The 23,559-nt window shown below is 41.7% G+C and overlaps 1 protein-coding gene and 1 pseudogene across 1 annotated transcript; one reads left to right on the top strand and one right to left on the bottom strand.

The window, feature by feature from the left end:
- The window catches only part of LOC139282541 (histone deacetylase 7-like), a 40,973-nt pseudogene extending 33,252 nt beyond the window's left edge, over positions 1 to 7,721 (top strand).
- A 6,478-nt stretch (positions 7,722 to 14,199) lies between these two features.
- LOC139282860 (twist-related protein 2-like) lies at positions 14,200 to 14,775 on the bottom strand. Its single transcript, XM_070902759.1, has one exon. It carries the CDS (start codon positions 14,773 to 14,775, stop codon positions 14,200 to 14,202), a length of 576 nt encoding a protein of 191 aa, XP_070758860.1.
- Between the last annotated feature and the right edge of the window lie 8,784 nt (positions 14,776 to 23,559).

The raw sequence follows: 23,559 nt of genomic DNA on the forward strand, positions 1-23,559 counted from the left end.
TACAGACAAAATTTAACGCATCATGAATTCATGTTTATGCAATTAAGTATTTAGCCTGGTGCCAGTTCTGTAATTCAATTTGAATACATGATTTAGACGACGGGTTGTTCCAGACTGTGCGTTTCTCTTCGGGATGGAACAGAAAACAAGCCAGAGTGCGGTTGTTGATGATGTGTGTCTGTTTTTGGGTGTGTGTTAGTGACAAGGGAAATATTGTGGTCAAGAGTGGTGGTGGGACTGTAGTACAATCAAGAGAAAGCTCAGCTGCGTTGAGATTAAGTGTCATGACGTAGTGTGTGTGTGTGTGTCTGTATGTGTGGAGAATTACTAAGGTGGTCAGGATTTAAGGTCAGTCTAATCACCGGTAGCACAGCACACACACATGTAACATCCAGTTTCAAAGGAAGAGCATAGAGTATGCCCATATTTTGGCCTGTGTATAGCACGTATGTGTGCATGCACATATTTTCATGTGCATTTCTAGGTGGCTACTGACGAATGACAAACTATGGAGGAGAGGGGAGCAGAAGAGAGGAGAAGAAGTGGGGGGTGCATTGTTAGGGAATCCAAAGGCGGCGTAATTAGGCCCAATGGATCCCAGATGGCTGGCTGTCAGTGACGTGAGAAGAGGGACGAGCTCCTAATAGGAACCAGACGCACACAAACGCCTTTGAACTGCCGCTGAGAGAGAGAGAGAGAGAGAGAGAGAATCAAACGCGGCATGGACCGTGCGTTCTTGCTAAATAACTGGCAGCAGGAAAGGAGAGGAAGTGAGCAGGAGAGCATAGAAGCGAGGAAAGTGGTCTCTCCTGAGTGGAGTATACACTATGTGGGCGTCTCAGTCCAGATATGTCAAGGGTCTCATTTTTATCTGCTTGTGTCACTCGCAAAAAAACACAGAAACTCTTCAGTGTTTGCCACCTGCCTAACGTTGTGAGTCTTTGCTTGTTTTTGAACTTTATATATCCAGGAAAGGTTTGCAGAGTGCTCAAGCTCTTTTTTTTTTGTTCAGCACTGTTCTGCTTCACATTTAAACAGTTGCATACATTCACACCTGGGAGCTACCCCACCTTCTAGTGTTGGCCACTTACCAGGAGTGGATCAAGAACAGACATCAAGCACTTGGAACATGGCCTTTGATAATTTATCTTTCATCATTTTCAAATGGATTGAGTTTACAATGAAGTAAATGTTTGCAGTTAACAGTCCAGAAAAGAGTCTTACATTGTACAAGTGTTCCAGTCACAAATCAATCACCTCAACTATGCAGTGATTTCAGTTTGATGGGGGTTTTTTTAACTTTACAGGCAACTTAACATTGTGTTCATTACAATAAGTAATCTCTTTCAATTTGTTCTGATGATGTTCTGATCAATCCCATAATGACTTTCTCTCTCACATTATTATTAGTATTCACTATTCCAAGTTCTCATTTTTTCACAAATTGTAAACACCTGTTGAAAACATGATTTCTTAAATGTACTATCTAATTTCAGCCGGCCCACAGGGCTTGAATGAACATAACATACGATCCAGTATTTGGCTTACAGCGTGTTGTTTCCTCTCTCCCTCCTCAGAGCCGTGGTGATGCCCATTGCCCACGAGTTTTCCCCTGATGTGGTGCTGGTGTCGGCTGGCTTCGATGCCGTCGAAGGACATCCGTCATCACTGGGAGGCTACAAGGTCACGGCCAAGTGTAAGGCTCAATCAGCCCCTCATTCGCATGCGGTGCACATTGACATACTCTTACACACAGACATGGACATAGATGTGAATTATTGTTAACATCACACAGAGTGCAGTCTGAAATCCATCATACTCATTTGTACATTCATTGTTTCATTGTGGTGCTGTGGTGTCGGTGAAATTCCTCATTGACCTCTGCCTCATACAAACCTGTTTTGTTTTTATTTTTTTCCTCTGGTTAGAATTAATATTTAGTTGTTCTGCATTTTATTTTAATAACCTTATTGTGAATGCAGCATGATAGCAGACACCAAGCCAGATTGTGTTAATAGGTACTTCCAATTAATCTGTGAGACAAATCATAAAGCTTGGTCATTCCTCACAGACTATTTTCAGGTTGATAAATGCTCTTTCACAGCTGAACAGTCTGCTTTGTATTGATGTCAGACGTTAGCATCAGGAGATGTGATGCAGCAGTTTTCATCAAAACAAACCAAAACTTCCAGGGTGCAACTTCAGAGAGAAATTAAAGTTTGTTTGTGCTCTGAGTTGAGAAAATCTTTGTTTTCCGGAACTAAATAATAAATAGATAATGATAATAATATGATGAATTGAGGTGAATGGCACTCTGACACCAGCATGTAAACATTCAAGGAGGAGCTCGAGGCTGGTGTGGAAAATGACACTAACTTTCACACTGAATTAAGCTTTTAATCGTTAATCAATATCTAGGGAGGAAGTCATTATCTGGCTCAACCTGTGTTTGTGTGTTGCTCTCTTCCAGGTTTTGGCTTCCTGACCCGTCAGCTGATGTCACTGGCCGGGGGTCGGGTGGTCCTGGCTCTGGAGGGGGGACATGACCTCAAAGCCATCTGCGATGCCTCTGAAGCCTGCGTCAGTGCCTTGCTGGGCATGGAGGTGAGATGTGCGTGTGTGTGTACGTACAGTACGTGTGTTTCGGTAGAGATATACAGTATGTTCCATCCTCTAACCGCTTGTTGTGTCCCAGGTGGAGCCTCTGTCCCAGTCCGTGTTGGACCAGAAGCCTTGTGAAAATGCTGTCCAGTCGCTGCAGAGAGTCATCCAGGTTCAGGGTGAGAACTGACACCTCAACACAACCTGTAGCGAAATATATACATACACACTTTCAAGTGTTTTCTGTCGTAATGAGTCTTGGATGCATAAACAAAGAAATCTCAACTGAAACAACTAGTAGAACAATTAGTTGAACAACCAGCAACACAATGTGCTGATCAGTGTGTGAAATACTCTATGACAGTCAGGGGGGCTTGTGTTGTGGGCAGTACTTCAAAGATAAATAAATAGATAAATGAATAAATCATCAACATTAGCGACATGTTAACACACAACAATTTTTCACCCTTCTGTCAAGAGTCCTGCACGTTTCCAGTTTTGCAAACCCGCCGCTCACCTGCAAAGCTCAGCATTGGAACCGACCCGTTACCGGCAATTATCCTAAATCAGTTCCAGACTCGCAACCTGACTAGCAGGCGAATCAAGTGTTCTGAGCGGGCTGCTGGGCAGCACAGGCAAAAACTGTAGGGCTGCACAACAAGGAACTAAACAAATAGATAAGTAGATAAAAACACAGCGAGATTGCAGATTGCTCAGGCAGAAACACCCTCCACGTTTTAGAAAATGATTTTCACTTGTGTTTCCTCCTGAGGAGACAAACTCGATGGCATAGACACACACTGACACGTCTCCAAAATCAAGCCAGCAGCTGGAGCAGCACCAGTAAAGGCTACATCAGCTGCATGTTCACTGTCAGTCTGTGTTGGTCCTCACCTTTCAACATTCAGACATGAAAATCATTTTTGCAATATGGATAAATAAGAAATAATTTGCTTTTAACAATTTCCCCCCAAATTTTGATTTTGACTTCTTTAAGGGGTCCTAGGTATTAAATTCACAAACTGGTGCTTTTGCTTTTGTCTACTAGTCATTCTACGAGTTGTTTGCAAGTGTTTGAAACACTTCAAAACAATTCAATTCAAAAACAATTCAAAACTTGTTTTGTCTGCCTTCATTTGCTGTTTCCATTCTTCCTCGAAAATTGTTGCCGTCTTTATTTAACCTGCAACTGCACAATTTCCCTTTTACTCTCCTCCACCTCCATTAACTGTCTCAGTTGTCTTTACTTCCCCACTCTCTCTGAGGTCAGTCATAACTTTTGAAATGTCACAATAAATGGCTTCCAATACACATCAACAAGAAAAAGGGTTGATGTTGGCTGAAGTATATGCTTTTATTTGAAGATGAGATCAAAGAAATACACCTGTTTCTGTTGCCCCAGCTGATAGTCCTACCACCATGTTCACCGCCTTATACAAGGGAGGATATCAAGTCAAGTCGATTTGTATTAATATAGCCCCAAATGACGCAGGGCTTCTGCACAATTTGTACAGCACACAACATCCTCTATCTTTAGACTTTCAATTCAGACGAGGAAAACTCCATTTACTCCAGTTACAGGGATTTTACAGTCAACATTTCAAGGCATCCAAAGAAATTTTTATTATGTAGTTTAAATGAAAACTTGTTTGCATCTGCTATTATCGCAACGTTTCATTTTACATCAAAACATTTGCGGTTTGATTTTTTTTTAAATTGACTATTGTTCAAGTTATGGAAATATTTTTAAATTTTTGATCCATTTTTCTAGTTTGACGATTCCATCAGTCACAATTAACAGGAAAAAAAATCTGTTTCTCTTTATATTTTTACAAGCTGTCAAGTCTTTTTTTTTTTTGCATTTTCATTCTCTATAACTTTGGTCTCTTTATTTCTCCACTTAGCACCTCCCTCTGTCTCCTTGTCCCTCCTGTTCTCCGGCCACCTCTCCTCCTTTACACCCCTGTCTCCCATCCCTCCCTCCAGCCGTCCCACACACAGACAGACACACACGCACACGCACACACGGCCGCCCTGGCTCCAATTATCTTCAAACACTTCTCTGGCACACGACCTTCGCAACATCCCCTCCTGATTGCACACAAATGTTATCCCAACCAAATTAGATTAATTAAAAATATTTGCAAAGCCACAAGAATGTTAAGCCCATAATTTAGGCCCGGGGTGAAATATATGTGAGTTGCATGCACAGCCAGAACACACACATGCTCATAGAGGAACACATTTGCCAACACTGATTGATTTTACTTCCACTGTGTGTCACAGGACTCAGGCCTGGAGACCCTGAGAGAACAGATTGAATTTGAGTTTACATTTCTGAAATGATCAACATGGATATTTAGCCCCCGGGCTGTTTACATCACAGTCAGTGCTTATATTCAGATCAAACAGCTACAACTGGTGGATCAAACACCAAACACTGCTTTTTAATAATTCAGTGCAGGCACTTTCCCTCAAGGAACCATTCAGGATGAAAACAGCACTGAAATACTGAACAACTGAGGCCATTAATCTTTCTCTCTTTCTCCTTCCTTCCTCCTCTTTATTTCTTTTTCACCTCCTTGCTTCCTGCAGGTGAGTACTGGCAGAGTGTGAAGGACTCGGCCGCCACAGTGGATCTTTCCTACCTGCAGGCGCAGAGACGGCGGCTGAGACGAGACTCGGACAGTGAGGCCGTCAGCGCCATCGCCTCGCTGTCGATGGGAGTCATCGCCTCTGACAAGTAGGGACGCCGCCGTATTTAATATCTTCTGCTGCAGCAACATCACACTACCGCACTTCATATATCATAAAACCTTTCTCTCTTTTATTAAGGAAACAGCCAGAAAAACTGACAGACAAAGGTGATTCTCTCTGAAGGAGAGTCTCCTGACAGCTGCCTTCAACCAAGTCTCAAAGGAAACACACACACAGCTATGCATTTGGACCATCACTGGAAGCAGATGTCCTCCTCAGTTCGACCACTGTATTCATCACCTCACAAAAACTCCTCCACCTGCATTACTACTGGCTGCAGTCTGACCACTCTGATTCAAACACACACACACACACACACACACACACACACACACACACAGAGAAACTACTCTCATATTCTCATGACGCCTCGACAGGCTTTTCCTGAAGGGGACATCGGCCTCTGAACTGAACCAGAGGCAGATTAATGAAGGATCTTCACTCTCTTGTAGCATTGGGAGCTGATAACATGACGTAGCACGGACACACACTTGACAAAGCGCAGCTCTGTGACTTTAAACATTCACCTTGTAAAAGACTCCCACAAGGCCTGCGAGAGACCGCTCGGACCGTCGTAGCCTTGAAGGCGTTGTCAGAGGTCACCTCGGCTTACTGGAGCCAATCACTCAGAGCGGAAGGAGTCGTCCCCGCAGGACGTGGCAGTGAAGGAGAGCAGACGTATCCTCTGCACTTAAAAAAATGCGTCCCGCTATGATGGTGTAATTTGTCCGCATGTGACAAAGATCCAATGAAGGAAATGTTTGTGATGGTTTTGCACTGTACTGTTCTGTAATGTGAACTGGACAAGATGGAAGAGACGCGGCCATGTTGACAATCAAGCATCTTGTTTGCTCATATTTTTAGTTTATTTGAATACACATTCATTCGACCTATGACACACATTTTTTGTGAATGTCAGCACGAGATCCAGTAAGAGTGAAGCTACAGTGATGTTTGAGATACACATGTTTTATATTGTTTTGTATGTCCACATATTTTCTTAAATCTTTTTTTTTCTTCTTCTTCTTCTTTCTTGGCCTGTCGGGCGAGCACATGCAGCAAGACTCTCGATCGCTGCGGTAATTGTTATCACTCCCCGGCAGATAGAAGAAGACACGGCGGTCTTTGATGAAGTGCATCTTAAATGTGTAGACATACTGTAGTTTGTATTGGTGGCATTAGTCACAATGAAGAGCTGATACCTCTAGTCATTGGAGAAAAATACGGGAGGAAGTAATCACTCTGAAAGGCTCCTGAAAGCAATCACCCATGATGCCTCAGTGCAGCGTGACCACTCAGAAATGATTGTTTATGTGACAATGCAGATCACAGCTTCTCTGTCAGGAGATTTTTAACATGTTGGATGAGACTTTATGACAATCACACACTCAGCGCCCTCAGGAAGGGAGGATCAGAATGACTTGGGTCTTAAAATCTGAACGTTGATCATGTTTGTTAAGCGGACCAGTGTTTCTACCTGTGGATGAGCATTCCTGCTGTATTTTGTAAATGTATTTTATACTTTGATTTCTTTGATAACAAGGACAAACCGACATGTCCTTCATTTGTCAATGATGTAGCGACGTTCGTCGGGGACGCTTTGCTCCCTGACCAAACATCAACATTTTAGCAGTTAGGATGGAGCGATAATACTGAGATAGTTGAATATCCACACAGTGCAATTGGACACAGGTTAAGCGCAACCAAAGTTTATGAGAACAATGTGCCGTCCATGGACTGGCATGGCTTAAAGAACTTCAAAGACTTTGAAGAGTTTGTGAATGTTTCTTTTTTTAATCCAAACAGTTGAACAGAACCAAAAGCACAGGACGGATATATAAACAAATTAATTTCTCAAAAAAAAAAGGAAAAAAAAAAACTACGACTTCTATTTATACATTCACATTCTGTCTTTGAAGTGCTCTTTGCATGTCTAACACAATTTTGACGGTGCTATGGATTCTTTTTTTTTTAAATACAGTATATTTGCTTTCTTTCTTTCTTCATGTTGCATTGTGTATGCAACTCAAAACCTGTCAAATCTTTGTTAATGTAATGAAAATGTGAAAAAAAACTAATGAGAGCGTGGAGCAGTTTCAGCTGCACATCATGTGGGACAGTCCGACACAGGAGTGTAGCTTTATGTAGTTTTACATTCATGACAGTGACCTGACCTATCTAATGTCTTATCTTTTGTCTTAATTAATGCAAATGACTTATTTTTGTATTTGATATCAAAAATGAACCCTGTGCGTACTTAGAGACCAAATTATCAGCCCATGTGCCTTGAAGTGTCATGCTGACCAACCTGTGTGAAGGTGGCCTTAACAAACTGGATCTTAATTAAAACTGCAGGCAAACTCCAGTTGTCTTATAACTGACTCTGATTTGGTTTCTGTACAGTGTACATAATGACTTTGTGTTGATTTTTTTGTCTGCCTTTGTCTTTTCTACTATTTTTGTTTCCAAAAAAATCCTTAATAAAAGTAAATGATACACATTTGAATAAGATAATTAGTTTATTCTTGTATTATTTTATTTTAGCAAATTCACCCGGCTTCCTTTCATATCTGCATTACTACTCAATGCCACCACATAATGCATTATTCCTTTGATTATCAAAATATTACACTCATATACAGCACGGAGAAAAGTTTTATTGTCCACAGGAGTTGACACAATAAAGATTATGAAAAGCAAATGCAAAACAGTACAAAAGAAACATGATCAAACAGTAATTAGACTACTTATGGTTTCAAATGAATCCTCTATACTATGGCTGGAATCACTTCATCATCACTTCGGCACATTTTACAAGAAACTTTCTGCTTTTACTTTTGCATTGTTTATTCAAAGAAATGCTCACAGCGAGTTTGAAAAGATAGTTCTTAAAGCTGCAGGAAAGATGTACATTAATTAATCAGATTTTCTTGCATTTTAAAATACAACTTTCTGCAACGCTCTAATAACTGAAGTGAAGGTAAACAGAAGTTGAATAGTGGCTGAAGTGTGATCAGTGGTTTAAGACATTTTCCCATGGACATTTTTCATTAAAGCCAAAGTGTAAAGCATGAGCAGAGTTAAAGTAATACAGTGTGCATACACCAACTTCACAAACATACTCTTTAAACCCCCCCCCCACCCACCCCCCAAATACGCAGAAAGCTATCCAGTTACTACAGCACAACAAAATAGAAGATCTGCGTCAGATTCCTCGTGCTCCTCTTTTTTTCCCACAAGACGGGGCTTTGAGAGCCAGAGCGATTAGCTTATTAGCATTTTAGCTGTAAACATTCATTGGCTGTGACCGCCCTCTAACCATCACTCTGCCATTATCATTAGTCATCTTAATGTCTGTCTGGCAGTGAGTCATCCGATGCGAAGAGTTGGGTGGATGATGGTTATCACGGTGTTACCCAAGGCACTCGAACCAGCAGCCATTTTGTTTCATTGTCAACGCAGGCCAGCTGTTTTGTTTGTTTTGTTCTTGTTTTCATCATTCAAAATGTTCAGCGCTTGACTTGTCGTGTCTCCTCACCGGCGTTTCAGAAACACAAAGTGAAAACTGTTAGAGTCAAGCTGCGGGAATACATCTCGGTGTCATGAGTCAAGCACGTGTCCAGAGAAAGAGGGGAGAAAAAAAGGTTTTCTAAAGATCAAAAAAAAAGGGGGGGATTGTCTGGTGAGGCAGGAACAGATTTCTTCTTTGAGTGTAGAGAATTTTCCATTGGTCTGTTTTCTGCGGAGATGAGAAACACAGAGATGAGTTAACATCCTAATGCTTTTAGATAAGAAGACATTTTAACTAGTGTGTCATTCTGACACTGACTCCACAACAGTCTTTGAGATGTGTGTTGAGGTTATAAAATGTGCCTACAAACAAACAAACACTTCTGTTGAGTGGAAAGTGGAAAAATCCCTACAGCTCCTTAACTTCTCCTCTCTTGTTTTAACAAGCAAACATTTCATCTGGAGCGTTCTGAGTTCTCCCTAATTACAGTGTGCCTTTCCGTGCTTCAAGAAAGACAGAGAGAGAAGAAGAAGAAGAAGAAGAAGCAAGAAAGAGTTCAACATGTGTTTGTGGGTGTCATCCCGTCACATGACTTTCATTTTGCTATAAGAGCGTGAATGTGTAAATTGAAAGACACGTAATGTAACAAAGTGCAGACCGCTACTCTGCTGTTTGTATTAGCTTTTTTGTTTTTTACCCAAAAGAAAAACTCTCTGGTTCTAAAATAGTTAAAGTTAGAATCCTGACAGCTGCCTGACAGATTTTGCTAAAATGAAACGCTTTTTTCTGAGGTAGCCATTCAATGTATTTAGATTCAGTGATTATCGCTCTATATCGTAGTTTTTATTGGTAATGGCGGAGTCCGCCACACCTGCACAGGTTTCAAATCGCCTACCAAAACACAAGAGATTCACAAGAAACAATTGTTAAAGAAAACACATTTAAAGGTGCTTCTGGAAGTTTTTGGGGAGCATGTCCTTTTTTTTGCACTTTTATTTTAAATCCCACATAACTCTTTGTTTCTGTGAATTGTATGCGCATGTAAATATTTGACAGGTCCTGATGCACTTTGGACCAACGTTGTGTGGCATTTCATTGCCTACGTGTCAAACCAGAAGTCATTTCTCCATGGCTCTCTATCCCTGCAGCTGTCTGAACAAGGCCAACACATACAAATCCATGCACAAGCTCATATGCATGCAGCAGTCAAACGTACACACACACACACACACAACTCTCCCACCTGCGCTCGGCTCACAGTTTGGCTCTCTAAAAATAAAGATGACTATCAGAAGCCACAACTTCTGGACGAGGCTTTTAAAACGCAGATGAGCCGCAGAAGACTTTACATCTGGTCCCAGATCAGTCCGGAGTGAAAGCCAGAGATTTAATATGCACAGAAGAGCATCCAACAGCTGGTCAGTCCAAACTGTAAAACACACACACATACACACATGCACGCATGGACGCAGCAGAGCCAGGGGTTCCGGCAGAGGAAAAGAGCAGTGACAGGCATTTTGATTATAGTATAAACAGAAGGGAGAGTTTTGTTTTTTCCAACTCAAACAGAACAATCCTCTCATTCTGAAAGTCTCATCCTGAGCCAGACACCCACACTTCCTAAAATCATGCTCATCAAAATGCACAAAACTGTCCGCTGTGCATTCATGATGGTGTGTGTGCTGTCAACTCTCAAGGAAAATATTAAAAACAAATATCATATTACAGAGACACTGATGGTGTAAACCCAGCTCAAACCAGTTATCTACTTATTTTCTTAGTAAAAACTGTGGACAAAATAACAGGAACACCTTATAATTTACTGCAATCCAACACACTGACATGAATTACAGCCTCAACAACCATGACAAAATGAGATCTTTCTGACTGAACAATACACTCTTTGATAAATTGTAAAGTGTTCCAATTATTTTGTCCATCCCCTCACGGTGGATAAAGAGAAGCAGGCTTTTTAAGCGTTCAGAAAACTTAAAAAAAAAAAAAAAGGCTGCAACTCTAATATTTAGATAATATCCTCGATATTTTGGACATTCTGTGGGTATTCACATATATGAGTGATGCACTAATATACATGTCATTTAATGCATGTATACACCCTGTTTTAAATTACACACACACACACACACACACACACAAATGCACGATCACTCTGTCTTTGATGTTCCTCAGACTTTTTCTAACCTCAGCTCTCTCCTAAACTTAGACGTTCAGGTCAGTTTTCAGGCCTCGGATTGTGGCGGCCCCTGCAGAGCTGATGATAACAGGCAGGGCAGGCGAAGTGGTAGGTAATAACTACCGCGCTGCGTTCAAGGACGAACTGCTTTCACGTGCAGGGGCCTTGGCATTCCAGCCCTCGACGTCTGCTGCAGGGGCCACTGGAGGTTTAATAATAATGCGGAGTGGAACACCTGCAGTGTGCACATGGCCGGCGGCTGCATGTGTGTGCGTCTGGACAGTGTAATGTATATATGTTGGATGTAGCCTGTGTAGCAGTACTTGTAGTATCGTTTGTGATGCACTGATTCCTGCACACTGAATAATGTGTAACTCTGTGCGAATGTCTGCTCAAAGATCTGTGTCAGTGTGTGTGCCAGTTTGAAATGTGTTTGCCTTGACCTGTCATCTGATGAAAAAGTGTGGATTTCCCTGCAGCACAGCAGCGTCTCTGCACCTTGTCACATTTTAGCCCATCACTCTTTTTTTTATTTAAATGCTTATCTTTGCTATGTTGTCATTTTATTTTGAAGACTTCCTGGCTGCCTTTTTGCAAAAATGAAACTGTGAGTCTCACAAAACTAAAACCAGAAGATGGGAGAGATACAATCACTGAAACAACATCTGCAAGTGTATTCCTGTTTACTAATCTGCAGATGTGTTCACATACACACACGTAAACACTCACACATGCTGGTGCGCGCTGCTGCTGCTGCACAGGTAATTAAAGCTCACTGCAAACACAAATACACACCAGTACACACATGTACATGCGCTGACACACACACACACACACAAGTCCGTGTGCCTGACCCTAACCCTGGTACACACACCTTCCTAATACCTCACAACTGTTTCCAATCTAAAGGTTCCTGCTTGTCTGGGCCCCGGCGGGGCCTGATTGCACGATACAAGATCCTGAGGAGAGAGGGCAAGGCTGCAGGGGAGAGAGGGGGGGGGGGGGAGGGAGATGTGCCTCCACTTATTTTTCTTCACTCTCCCTTTCTTTTGCTCCTTTCATGCTGTACCTGTGCAGGAATCTGGTGTCTGTTAAAAATGGTTGAAAAAAAACAGACCCTGTGTGAAGTCAATCCTACAGATTCTGGAGGAAAACATTTGTCTGAAACACATCAGAGGTCTGTCAAAGCTGCAGAGTTTAGATTACGATGACGATAACGTGCAGTTGGTTCATTTTGGTTAAAAAAGTGAAACAACCAAAGTGCTTTCTTAAAATCAATGTTCAACCTTATCGCAGTTGTTGTATTAATTGTGGGGGGTTTTTATGTTATTTATTGAGGCCACGACTTCCACTTCAACCTGAGGACTTTACAGAAGAGTCGCTCCTGTTGATCAAAGTGTTTGAGACACACACAGTTTATAATTCATGTATTTGCGAGGACAAAAAGGTTTCTATACATGCAGAGGTTTGTTCATATACTTTGGACTGAATTCAGAGACGTTTCTTTTATTTCTTTTTACTAATATTTTGATACTTTGTTGTCTGATGTTAAAATTATTATTTGCATTACATCTCATTTGTTGATATTTTTTATTTTAATAATTTCATGTGAAGAATTTTGTGTTGCAATCCCACATGAAAGATTCTGTATCACGTGTCAGTTAGCGTTTGTTTGTATCAGGGTTTTACTTTTGTCATATATATTTTTTCTTTTTTGAAAATGACTTTTATTTAACAGGAGAGGTCTCTTGTTGTTGACATCTGTTTTGCAGGAGTCCCACCCAAAATGTCAGAATAATTTGCACAAACAGAACCAACACTTGCTTTGATTCGATAACTTACTTTTTGTTATCTGAGCTACAAAACATTTATCAATTAATCAGTTTTGTGTAAGAAACAACTAAATATCAGCCAATAATTAACAGCATATTGCACTTTCCAAAATCAGTAAAAAAAAAAAAAAAGATAATAATAATAAAATAAGTTTAGCAGTTATAGTGCTCAGTAATCATTTTATATTGACTATCTTCACTACTGAAGATAATGGATTCAGTTTGAACAAAACATGTTCATACTAGAACAACAGAATTATATTTATATATATATATATATTTGTATGGTAATATAGTTGATTACTTTTTTCCAAAATATCATTATATACCTTGGAGAACATTTTTTTGTATATTTGCATAAATGTTCGGAGTTTCAAAGAAAATAAAAATATACAAAGTTCATGGTATATTTACACACCTGAATGCAAGTTGATCGTTGTAAATATCAAAACTAATAAGTACTGTATGTAAACAGAGGCCCACTCAGCATGTGCTGATGTGTTGTAATCACACACATTTTAAATGTTTACAAGTCTGTTGAGATTTTATTCTTCATTTATAAACACGTCTGTTTATGCAGTTATAAATGTGCAACAACTTCTCTTTAAAGTCTTTAGCCTTTTCATAATATGCTGCACGTCTCACAATGATTTATAAAATCAAAGTTTAGAACATGTTGATGTTTTTATTTTATTTTAACAGGATCTTCTGATAAGTGACCAGCACAGATTTGTAGATGTGTTGTAGATTGTATTGTTTGTGAAATGCATTTGAGGTCTTTATTTGTTGAGCTGAAAGGCTACAGATAAGATACTGAAACACTCTGGAGACTATTTTGAAGGAAAGAAATACCAAAACACATTAAACATGTTGATTCACTGATGACATGGTGAATACAGGCGTGTGTGTGCACATGTGCATGTTTGTGTTTGTAGTGTGTGTGTGTGTGTGTGTGTGAGTGTTTGTATATTTGGTCCATACCTGAGGGGCTGCAGCAGAGCGTCTTGTTGCACTGGACTAAACTGTAGGACAGACAAGGTAAAGCAGTGGAAACAATGGAGGGGAACAGGGTGAGCTGTGAGAGGTTTCAGTTGCAAAGATCCATCTGGTGTAGAGATGGAGTGAATCACTGTGGAGCAACACAGATGGAGCAGGAATGTGTGCAAAGGTTTGAGATGAAAAGGTTAAGATCAGACCGAGAAGGGAAGAATTCAGAGGGTCAGGAAGTGGGTGCAAACACAGACAGAGGCGGTGGGGTGAAGATGTGGACACGAGAGGGTTTAGGAGAGAGATTCGATGGGATCCTAGTGGCTGGCGGACATGGCCCAAGCCCCCTCCATCCTCCAGACAGAGAAGGCGTAGCTCAGTCTTTCGTGGGCCAGGTAGTTGCAGCTGGCCAGCTTGGCGTCCATCTCGTCGCTCTGCAGCACCTGGTAGAGGAAGTCGATGTAGCGCGAGGCCAGCTTCAGGATCTGGATCTTGCTCAGCTTGTCTGAAGGTAGCGTGGGGATGATCTTGCGTAGAGAGGCGAAAGCGTCGTTCAGGGACTGAGTGCGTTGACGCTCCCGCACGTTGGCGATGACGCGCTGAGAGTGGAGGTCCTCAAAGGGCTGGTCAAGCCTGGGGCCCAGCGACGTGGGGGCCAACGACACCACCGTCGACTGCGGGCTTTTTTTCGGTCTCTTTGGCCCAGACGGCAGCAGGCTGTTGGGGCTGCCTGTGCTGCTCTCCTCTGCCTGACCGAGGCTGTCCTTCTTGGGGTAAGGGGAACGTTTTCGATTTCCTTGTTGGTGGGACTTCTTTGATCCTCTTTCCAGTTCCTCTTCGCTGGCCCCCAGACCTCCTTCAGGGGAGTTGGTGCAGGACACCTCTTCTCTCATTGTACTGTCCACCAACAACCTTTCAGCCTCCACTGCAAAGACAGGAAGACGCTCTTTTCTAAACGACAACAAACCTGAACTTGACAAGCTTGTGTAAGAAAAGTCTTCTCTTTCGTCAAAGAAAGTTACGGCTTCTGAAGCTCCATCGGATTGGACGTCGCTCTGGCTGCCCTGTTTCCTGGTTACCTTGTTAAATTTCTCACTTTCACATTCCCCTCTCAACCTGGCAGACAGAACAACAACAAACCATCTGACAGGCAGGTCCACCTCCGCCTCTTTTATACCCAAACGCTAACCCGGGGCCTGCGGGCAGTTCTCTTTGGCTCAGCGGACTTCCAGAGGGCGTGGCTCGGCCTGAGCCAGGCAGAGAAGCAGGAAGTGTGCGTTAGCGGGGCGGGTGATGGAGGAAGGGGGTAAGTGGCCCTCTCAGCCAATAAGAAGTGCTGTGTCTAATGTTGCAGAGATGTCTGAGGCTTTATGGGTTCCAGATTTGGGCTGGAGCGTCAGTCCGCATGCACCCTTGTGTCTCCATTCTCTTTCATCAAATCATTATTAGAACAGAAATCAATCTAAACCTTTTAATTCTGTCAGTCATCAGTGTAAACTTTAATATTTAATAATTATTATACAGTATTTTTATGAACACACAAAAAAAAGCTTTTTTGTGTGCAACATAAAAGTCATAAATCATGTGCGTTGATGTGGTGCTCATTTTGTCCTTTAACATGAGAACAAGTGTGAGTTCACACTAACATTTGTCTGCCACGGTTTTTATCATGCTGATAACCAGACACTATAAAAACAAATGTTAAACCGCGGGTCACAATGTGACGACCAAGTCTTCTAAAACTTCTGCAGATTAAAAGACTGAAGGAGGATTTATAGGTTCAACAATGCACTTTATAATGTGGAATTTATGCTTATGAATGGCACAAATTATACATTTTGCCATGACAGACCGTAAAGTCCTGCAAAACCCCCCAAAAAAAAGGATTTTTCAGAAATCAGTTTGGCCGCAGCAGCTTTAAGTAGATCTAAGAGAAAATGTGAGGTTGTGCAAGCACGCATCCGGGAAAGAATGTCACAAGATGAGCTTTTTCCTGACATACAATTGTCGCTGTTAACACCGATGTACACTGAACTAAAACCTGCAAAGACATCTGTTATCTCACACCTAACCAGTGCTTGCTTCTTAGTGAATAAACACCTCTAACATCCCTGCTGACGTCAGCTGTCTCAGTCGTCTACGTTGGGTCAGGTTGGGAGCACAGACAGGACCCTAAATAACTCCTGACCTCAGTGGCCCAGTGACCTCAGTCTGCAGAGGTGAGAGAGCACCTAATTGTGCCATCCACGTCCTCGGGGCAGAGCCGACACATGTTCCACCTCCACACCGTGAACCCATCTGGGTCTGCAGCCACTTAGAGACATTCTCTGCACGACGGCCGTCATGACACAGCAGACAGGTCTTCTTGGGAAAATGACGAGATGCAGCACACGCTTGTTCCATCTGTGCTCAGACACCAAGGTAGAAACAACCGACAATTTTAACAAATGACTAAATGTTGCGCAAATCTACCTTTGAATCTGAATCAGTTTCCCAACATTGTGTCTGTTTATACCTTCATGCGTCATGACTTGAGTGACTCATGTGTGGAGAAATCTTGCGGGGAGTTTTCCGCTGCTCTGAGCTGCAGAAATTTGGTACTTTTTGATGACAGCATGCTTAATGGTAGCCTTTACATTTCAACACCTCCAAACATTTTTTTTCTTTCTTTAGTAGTTGCATCAGAAACATGTATTATTTACCAACAAAAGTTTCTTGGGTTGAAAGTAAACCTCATATGACGCCGCTTGACAACTTCTAGCCGACAATTTGGGTGTGATTGCCGCGGCATTTGAAGGAGCGTATGTGCAGAGAGCAGTTGAGAAGATTTTTGATGAGCCCCATGATTGCACTGGTTTACATTTCATTCAGAGAGGGACGTTGAATGGAAAGTAGCTCGATCCCAGTTGGGTTCAATCAACTTGGAAGAAGAAAAAAAAAAACTCATCTGGCCATCAAAGCAAGCCCATGGACAGAGACAGTGAATTATATGAGGTTGTATTTACATAACAGGCTAAGTCAACTCCAGGATTAACTGGTATTAGAATTGGGGCTTATTGGGAGCTCCGGTGGAGACAGCGGAGGGACAGGAAAGTCATTGTTGCTGAGGCTAATCTCGTGGAGCTGCCGCTTACCTTTAGCGAAAGCGTGGCTTTGTGCCACCATCATGGAAAAAATGATCTAACGAAGCGAGTAGGCCTTCAGGAATGTCGTGGCGCATAGAAGAACAGAAGGGGAGAGAAAAAGAGAGAGAGAGAATGGAAGAAGAATAAGAAAAGGGGAAAAAGAAAAGGAGAAGAAAGGAGAGGGAGAAGGGGGAAAAAAGTGAGGCTGTCCAAACAGAACCAGATGCAGGAGTGTGGAGGCTCGTTTGATCTCTGTCCTCATAGGCTGATTGATGTTGCACATTTCATTTCCTTGTCAGAGTCTTGACATAATGTTTCACTAAACACTCAGGCCCTGCTCTCGTCTTCGTTTTATTTCCACGGGGGTCATAATTAACCCTTTCTGGAGCTGAAAATAGATCATACACATCAATATATATCAGTATATATTGGCTTACACACACTCACACAGGTGGTGGTGGTGGTGGTGGGTGGGTGGGGGCGAGTTCTTGAATATCAAAGAAGTCCGATGTATTGTCTGTTTCTGTCTCTTCAACATATGGTTTGGTCCTGACTGAAATACTGACCCTGAAGAGCGGCCATCTTGAAACTTTTGAAGTTCTCCAGGAACGAAAAAAAAAGGGAAAACAGTTTCTTTAAGTTCGTAATGCAGTCAATTCAATTACCGTCACACACCGAAAGGTTGACGAGCTGCTGTGACGCACTCAGCTGGTAGGAGTGCTGCAGTGTGACCAATCATAAATGATGTGTTTGGAAATCCACACTGGCCTGACAAAAGGAACTAATCATTAAATTCCTCCTCACCTTCACCCCGGGAGTTTCTTCACCCTCCTGGCTGCTGTTATTGATGTTTGCACACAGCACACTACACCCTCCTCCTCCTCCTCCTCCTCCACCCCATACCCACCCGTCCACGGCTCCATCCCTCCCGAGGAGCCTATAGTGGCACAAAGGCAGACATCTGGGACCCATTTCCCCCCTGGAGAAGCCCTTCCTGTGGGGTATCCACTTAGAGGGGTTCGGGAGGAGTGGGGGGGGGGGCTGAAGGGGTGAAGGTGCATGGTATGTGGGGGATGGTGGTGATGGGACTGGGTGGGGTGAAGGGGGGGTGCTCTTACAAACTAACGGCGAGGATGAGAGGTGTGGATGATAGACAAATCTAATGCAGACTGTGTAAGGGTGGAGATTTTCAGATTAAAAGCTCAAAGTTGAACATCAGTGAACACAGAGTCGAGTCTTCAGCTGCCTTTAGTAGCTGATGAGCTGATGAGCTGATGAATTAAAGGAACAGTTCAACATTTTAGGAAATTCGTTAAATATGAAGCTGGAGCCAGTAGCTGTACCAGTTAGCTTAGCATAAAGCAGGGGGAAATGGCTAGCCTGACTCTGTCCAAAGGTACAAAATCAGCCTACCAGCACCTCTAACTTAGACATTTTATCATGTTTGTTTAATCCTCACACAAATCAACATGTAAAAAGGTGGGTTTTGTTACCTTAGAGGCTACCTGTTTCCCCCTGTTAACAGTCTTTGTGGTAAGCTAAGTGAACCGGCTGCTGGCTGTAGCTTCATATTCAATGTAAAAACATGAGAGTTGTATCAATCTTCTCATCTGACTCTGAAAGCGAATAAGCCTATTTCCCAGGATGTCAAATTATTCCTTTAAGTGTTCAAATGTTAAATCTGTTTCATAAAGAGATTACACACAAGGCTGAGTTTGTGAGAATGTGCCAACAAAGGCAGCACAGAAACATGTTTATAGAAAGAATAACTTATAAGATATTCTAACTTATATTATATGACCAATAAGCCAACATGGACAAGAAGTCCGTAAAGGCCCTGAAGACCAATTTTATAAATCAACTTCTCACTATAAATAATGGGGTTTTGCGTATACACAAAATCTTCAGACAAAGTTGCAACAGTTTTGGTTGTTTCACATGAGAGATTTCTGTCAGTGCTGTTTTTGTCTGTGCTCCTCTGGGCTCATATGAAAGAAGATGATATATGTATATATATATATATTATATATATCTGTGCATTCACAGTATTTGAATCAATATCAAAAACATTTGTTTGTGTGCTCATGTTGCCAGGCTACTATGTATCAAATCTGATCAATACACACCCACACAGTCCTCATGAAGCAGATCTGCAAGTTGTTTTAATGAACAATAACTGGTTTTCAAATCTTAACTTTCATTGTTGTTTATTCAGTCATGAATATCTAATGTTATGGGGACATACTTCAGTTTTCAGGGTCTTTAAAGTGCTCAGAAACAGATGGAAATTTGAACATCTACAGTTCCACAACAACTGGCATCTTCATGATCATGTGACATGATTGACAGCACGAGAACAGCAACTAAAAGGACATTGAGGTGAGACTGTTTTATCAAATGTTTATAGATACCTCTGACGTGTGTTTTTCAAATATAAAAAGCGCACTTCCCTCCCCCGCTGCGTGCAAGCCTATATTATTCTTGTTTAGCTGTGACTTATCTTCTCGTATTAGGCCGTAATTTATCATAATATTTAGTGCTCAAGCTTCCTTCAAATGTCCCTGCTTTCATGTGCAATTTAGCCAATATCCTGCTCTGGCTCTGATTACAGTGTTTAAGTGCTGGGGTTCGTCCATGGCACATTACAAACAGTCCCAGTGGAGCTCACAGCTGAGCTGGGGATACGGCATGCTGGGCCGGTGTACACTGAGCAGCAGCAGTATGGCTCATTCTGGGACATCCAGGGGAAGAAGCAGTGCATGATGGTTAAGAGCAGACATCCACTGTGTATAGCTAAGACAGATTTATGTACCACTTTCTCATAAGGCACTCTTTTTAAAGGGCATTGTGATGGCTTTATTAATATAGAACATAATTTAAGAATGCTTTATAGATCCGTTATAATCCATTAATAAGAGCAAATTTGGGGTTTCCAGGTTGTGAAAAACCTTTTCCGTTTGGTAATAATTGCAGTTATATTTGCTCCATTTCCTCCTGCAGCCCTTTTCCAGAAGGTAAGTCCAATCAGTCACAACCTGGCAACCCAGAAGTGTTCATTATTAATGGCTTAAAAGTTTTCTATGAGGCATTAGTACATTTATTAACTGTTATCGAAGCCATTAGCCACAACATGTAAAGCCATTATAAAGGGTGCCTAAAGTGGTATGTGAGTTCCTTTGACACAAAACTCAACGCTAGATGTGTGTGTGTGTGTGTGTGTGTGTGTGTGTGTGTGTGTGTGTGTGTGAGAGTGTGAAAGGTTGCTCGAAGGTTGCATCACATCATGTCCATATGTGCAAGCAGCAGGTCAGATGATCTCCGCATGTATGTGATAATGAGAGACCGGGGCGACACAAAGGGAGAACAGTGGGACACTAACTTCTATGAGGAGATAAAGGAAATAGATGTGTGCTTGTATACATGACAAACAAACAAAAAAAGAGTCCATAATGCTGACTCTAATCAGCCAGGCAGAAAGACGCTGACGTGATCGAGCACTATATATAGCAAATCATCACATGAAAGTCATTTTCACTGCTGAGTCAGCTAATCAAACTCAATGTTAGGTTCACTTTCTTTGTAAACACTAACAAGACTCTCAGCGAGTCAGCACATGAGAGCTGACCATGTGGCCTCACTGGTTGGAAAATCCTGCTTCAGCGCCAGAAATGAGTTTATCAAGCCACAAGTCCGCTGCTGACAGGGGAACTTTTTTTTTTTTTTTTTTACAAAACCTGTGCACCTGAACGCTGACAACAACATAGATGTAAGGTGATGACGCCCAATGTCTATTTACACCAATGCAATAAAAGACAATGGACACAAAGGAAATCAAACCCACCATCAGGTGAAATTATAGATCAGATGCTCTCTCTTGTTTTGATATATACACATGGTTCTTCTGGACTCTCTACAAACATGGTTCCTTGTTGGACCCCCCCCACCCCCCAAAAAAACACACCACAAATCAATTTGAACATAACTTCTTCAGATAAGGAGCATGTCAGGGAGTCAAACGCCGCAGTCTCCAATCTCACACTTCAAATACTGGTTACTGGAAGAAGTGTCAACCTGGGATCTCCGGGATTAGACCCTATCACGCATCCGCTCCTCTCAAACGTACAGTGAAGCCCTGTCTGTAAGGTAGAGAGGAATGCTACGTTTCTACAACAGAGCTATTGCATTAGAAACATCAACATGCTTCAAAGGGGCGCGCCTTCACATTGAATCAATCCCCACTTCCATTAGATTAGATGAATTCACCAAAGTTACATTGCGCTAACGTTTCTTTATGGTTTCTCAAATCCCCCGTTCTGGTTCTGGTTCCCCCTGTGAAGCCACTTCAAACAGCCTCTGCCATGGCATATCCCTTTGTGCTCTAAAACAGCAAATATGTGTTTCTCTAAAATGTTTCAGATGCGAGCTCGCAGTGGTCCCAGAGGCACAGACAGCATCGCACACAGAAATACAAGAGTCAGAGGAGGGGGAAAAAAACAATAGCTGAGTGTAAAGGTAGGGCATCGACGTAGCAGGCAGGTCTGGAGGGAGAGCTTGACTGACTGACGGGTGATGGGAGGAGATGATGAAGATAGACAGACACAGAGATGGGGGGTGGGGGGGGGCAGATAGTGTGGGAGAAATCCTGCAGCAGTAAATCAGTGTGGTAATAAGGAGAGACGGGAGGGGTGGGGGGCTGCAAAGGTCTAGAAACATATGTTTCAGTTTGTAAATAAAACAGTAAATTGCTATGGATATTGCTTAAATATCTGTGGGCTTTGTACCACGCTTTGCGGAAGTTCCTCGGAAATCATTCTGGGACTGCCTTCTTAAAATGCCAAAGCGGCTTCTTAATGTCAAAGAGGCCATCTGGTTCTCGACCAATTCAAGATGTTTGCTTTTCATTTAGCTTCTTTTTTTCTCCTCCTGATGCTTCTTTTTTTAGATCAAATGCTTCATTTTTTTGATATTATTAATACCAAAGTTCATATTTCACAATGGAGCTGTTAGTCAGCACGCATCACAGACACAAGTCAAAGCTGTGAATCCCTCTTCTCCTTTCATTACTGGAGGGAAGTAACTAAGTACTTTTACTCTAGTACACAGTTTTGAGGTACTTGTACTTTACTTGTACTAGTATTTCTATTTCGTGCTACTTTGCATCTCTACACCCACTACACCTCAGATATGCAACTTTTTACTCAGCTACTGTTAGACAGATAGTTACTGGTTACTTTGAAGATCAACATTTTACATACAGAACACACTCTTTACAACCTAAAGAATAAGATGCTCTGTTATAAATTAAACTAAGAAACAGTACACAAAGTAGTTCAAATTAAATGCTGCTTGTGCAACAGTAATAATAATCCATTCGTCGCCTAACAAGCACTTTTCCTTTTGATACTTTTAGTATATTTTGTTGCTTGTACATCCGCTAAAGTACAATTATGACTGCAGGACTTTCCCTTGTAATGAAGATTTCTAAAGTGTGATATTGCTACTTGTACAAGTAGTAAAAGATATCAATACTTCTTCCACCTTTGCCTTTGATAAACTGATGTTAAACCAACACAGAGAACAGTGACAGCTGTGTGGAGGAAGTATTCAAATTACTGACCAAAGTTAAAGTAGCCATACTTTTACATCAGTATAAAAGTCTGCAAAAGCACAGAAGTATTTACAACAGAAATGTACTGAAATCATCAAAAGTAAAAGTTGTAATAGTAGTTGTAATAATATATTATTGGATTATTAATGCATTAATATGTGAGCAGTACTTTAATGTTGCAAGACGGAGCTCATTTTAACTGCGTCATACACTGGTGGGCAGTTTAATCTTCAACAGTACATCATATCTTGAAAACAGACAACATGTTTTGTTCTGAATGTAAAATATGAAACTGAAAAGCAGTATTCCCCTCTGATGTGTAGTGGAGTAGAAGTATAAAGTAGCATAAAATAGAAATACCCAAGTACCTTAAATTGTACTCGCACATACTTGAATAAATGTATTGAGTTTCTTTCTACCACTGGCTGACAGACGTGATAAATATGTAACCCTGAGAAATCTGAAAAGAGAAATCTGCTGTAACTGCTGACTTTAATGTGTCATCAGCATGTCTGACTCAGACACGTGGATGCTCAAAAAGATATAGTTTGTGTTGCCCTGAGATACTTGAATTCTGACATCCTCTGCTGAAAAGTGTGCATATGTGCAATGCAAAGGAATACTTTCCCCTGCAGGTTGTTTGTTACAGATTTTGATTTTGCTTGTTGTTGTTCTTCAGTATCTAATTGTACAGGATGTTTAGGATACATGTGTTATTTCAACGTATAAACTATTGTTTCCAGTCTCACCGCACTGCCAGACTGCCAGTCAACACTTGAGACAACTTCCTTCCTTGATTTGGGTAGAAAGGAGTCCCATAATTGAATAAAACGAGACCCCTCCCTCTCTTTACATACCGCACACACACACACACACACACACACACACACACACACACTGGTTTTACAGGCTGGTGTATAAACTTAATAGGACGCATTTGGTTC

The sequence above is a fragment of the Enoplosus armatus genome, chromosome 3 (genome assembly GCF_043641665.1).
Source record: "Enoplosus armatus isolate fEnoArm2 chromosome 3, fEnoArm2.hap1, whole genome shotgun sequence".
Lineage (NCBI taxonomy): Eukaryota > Metazoa > Chordata > Actinopteri > Centrarchiformes > Enoplosidae > Enoplosus > Enoplosus armatus.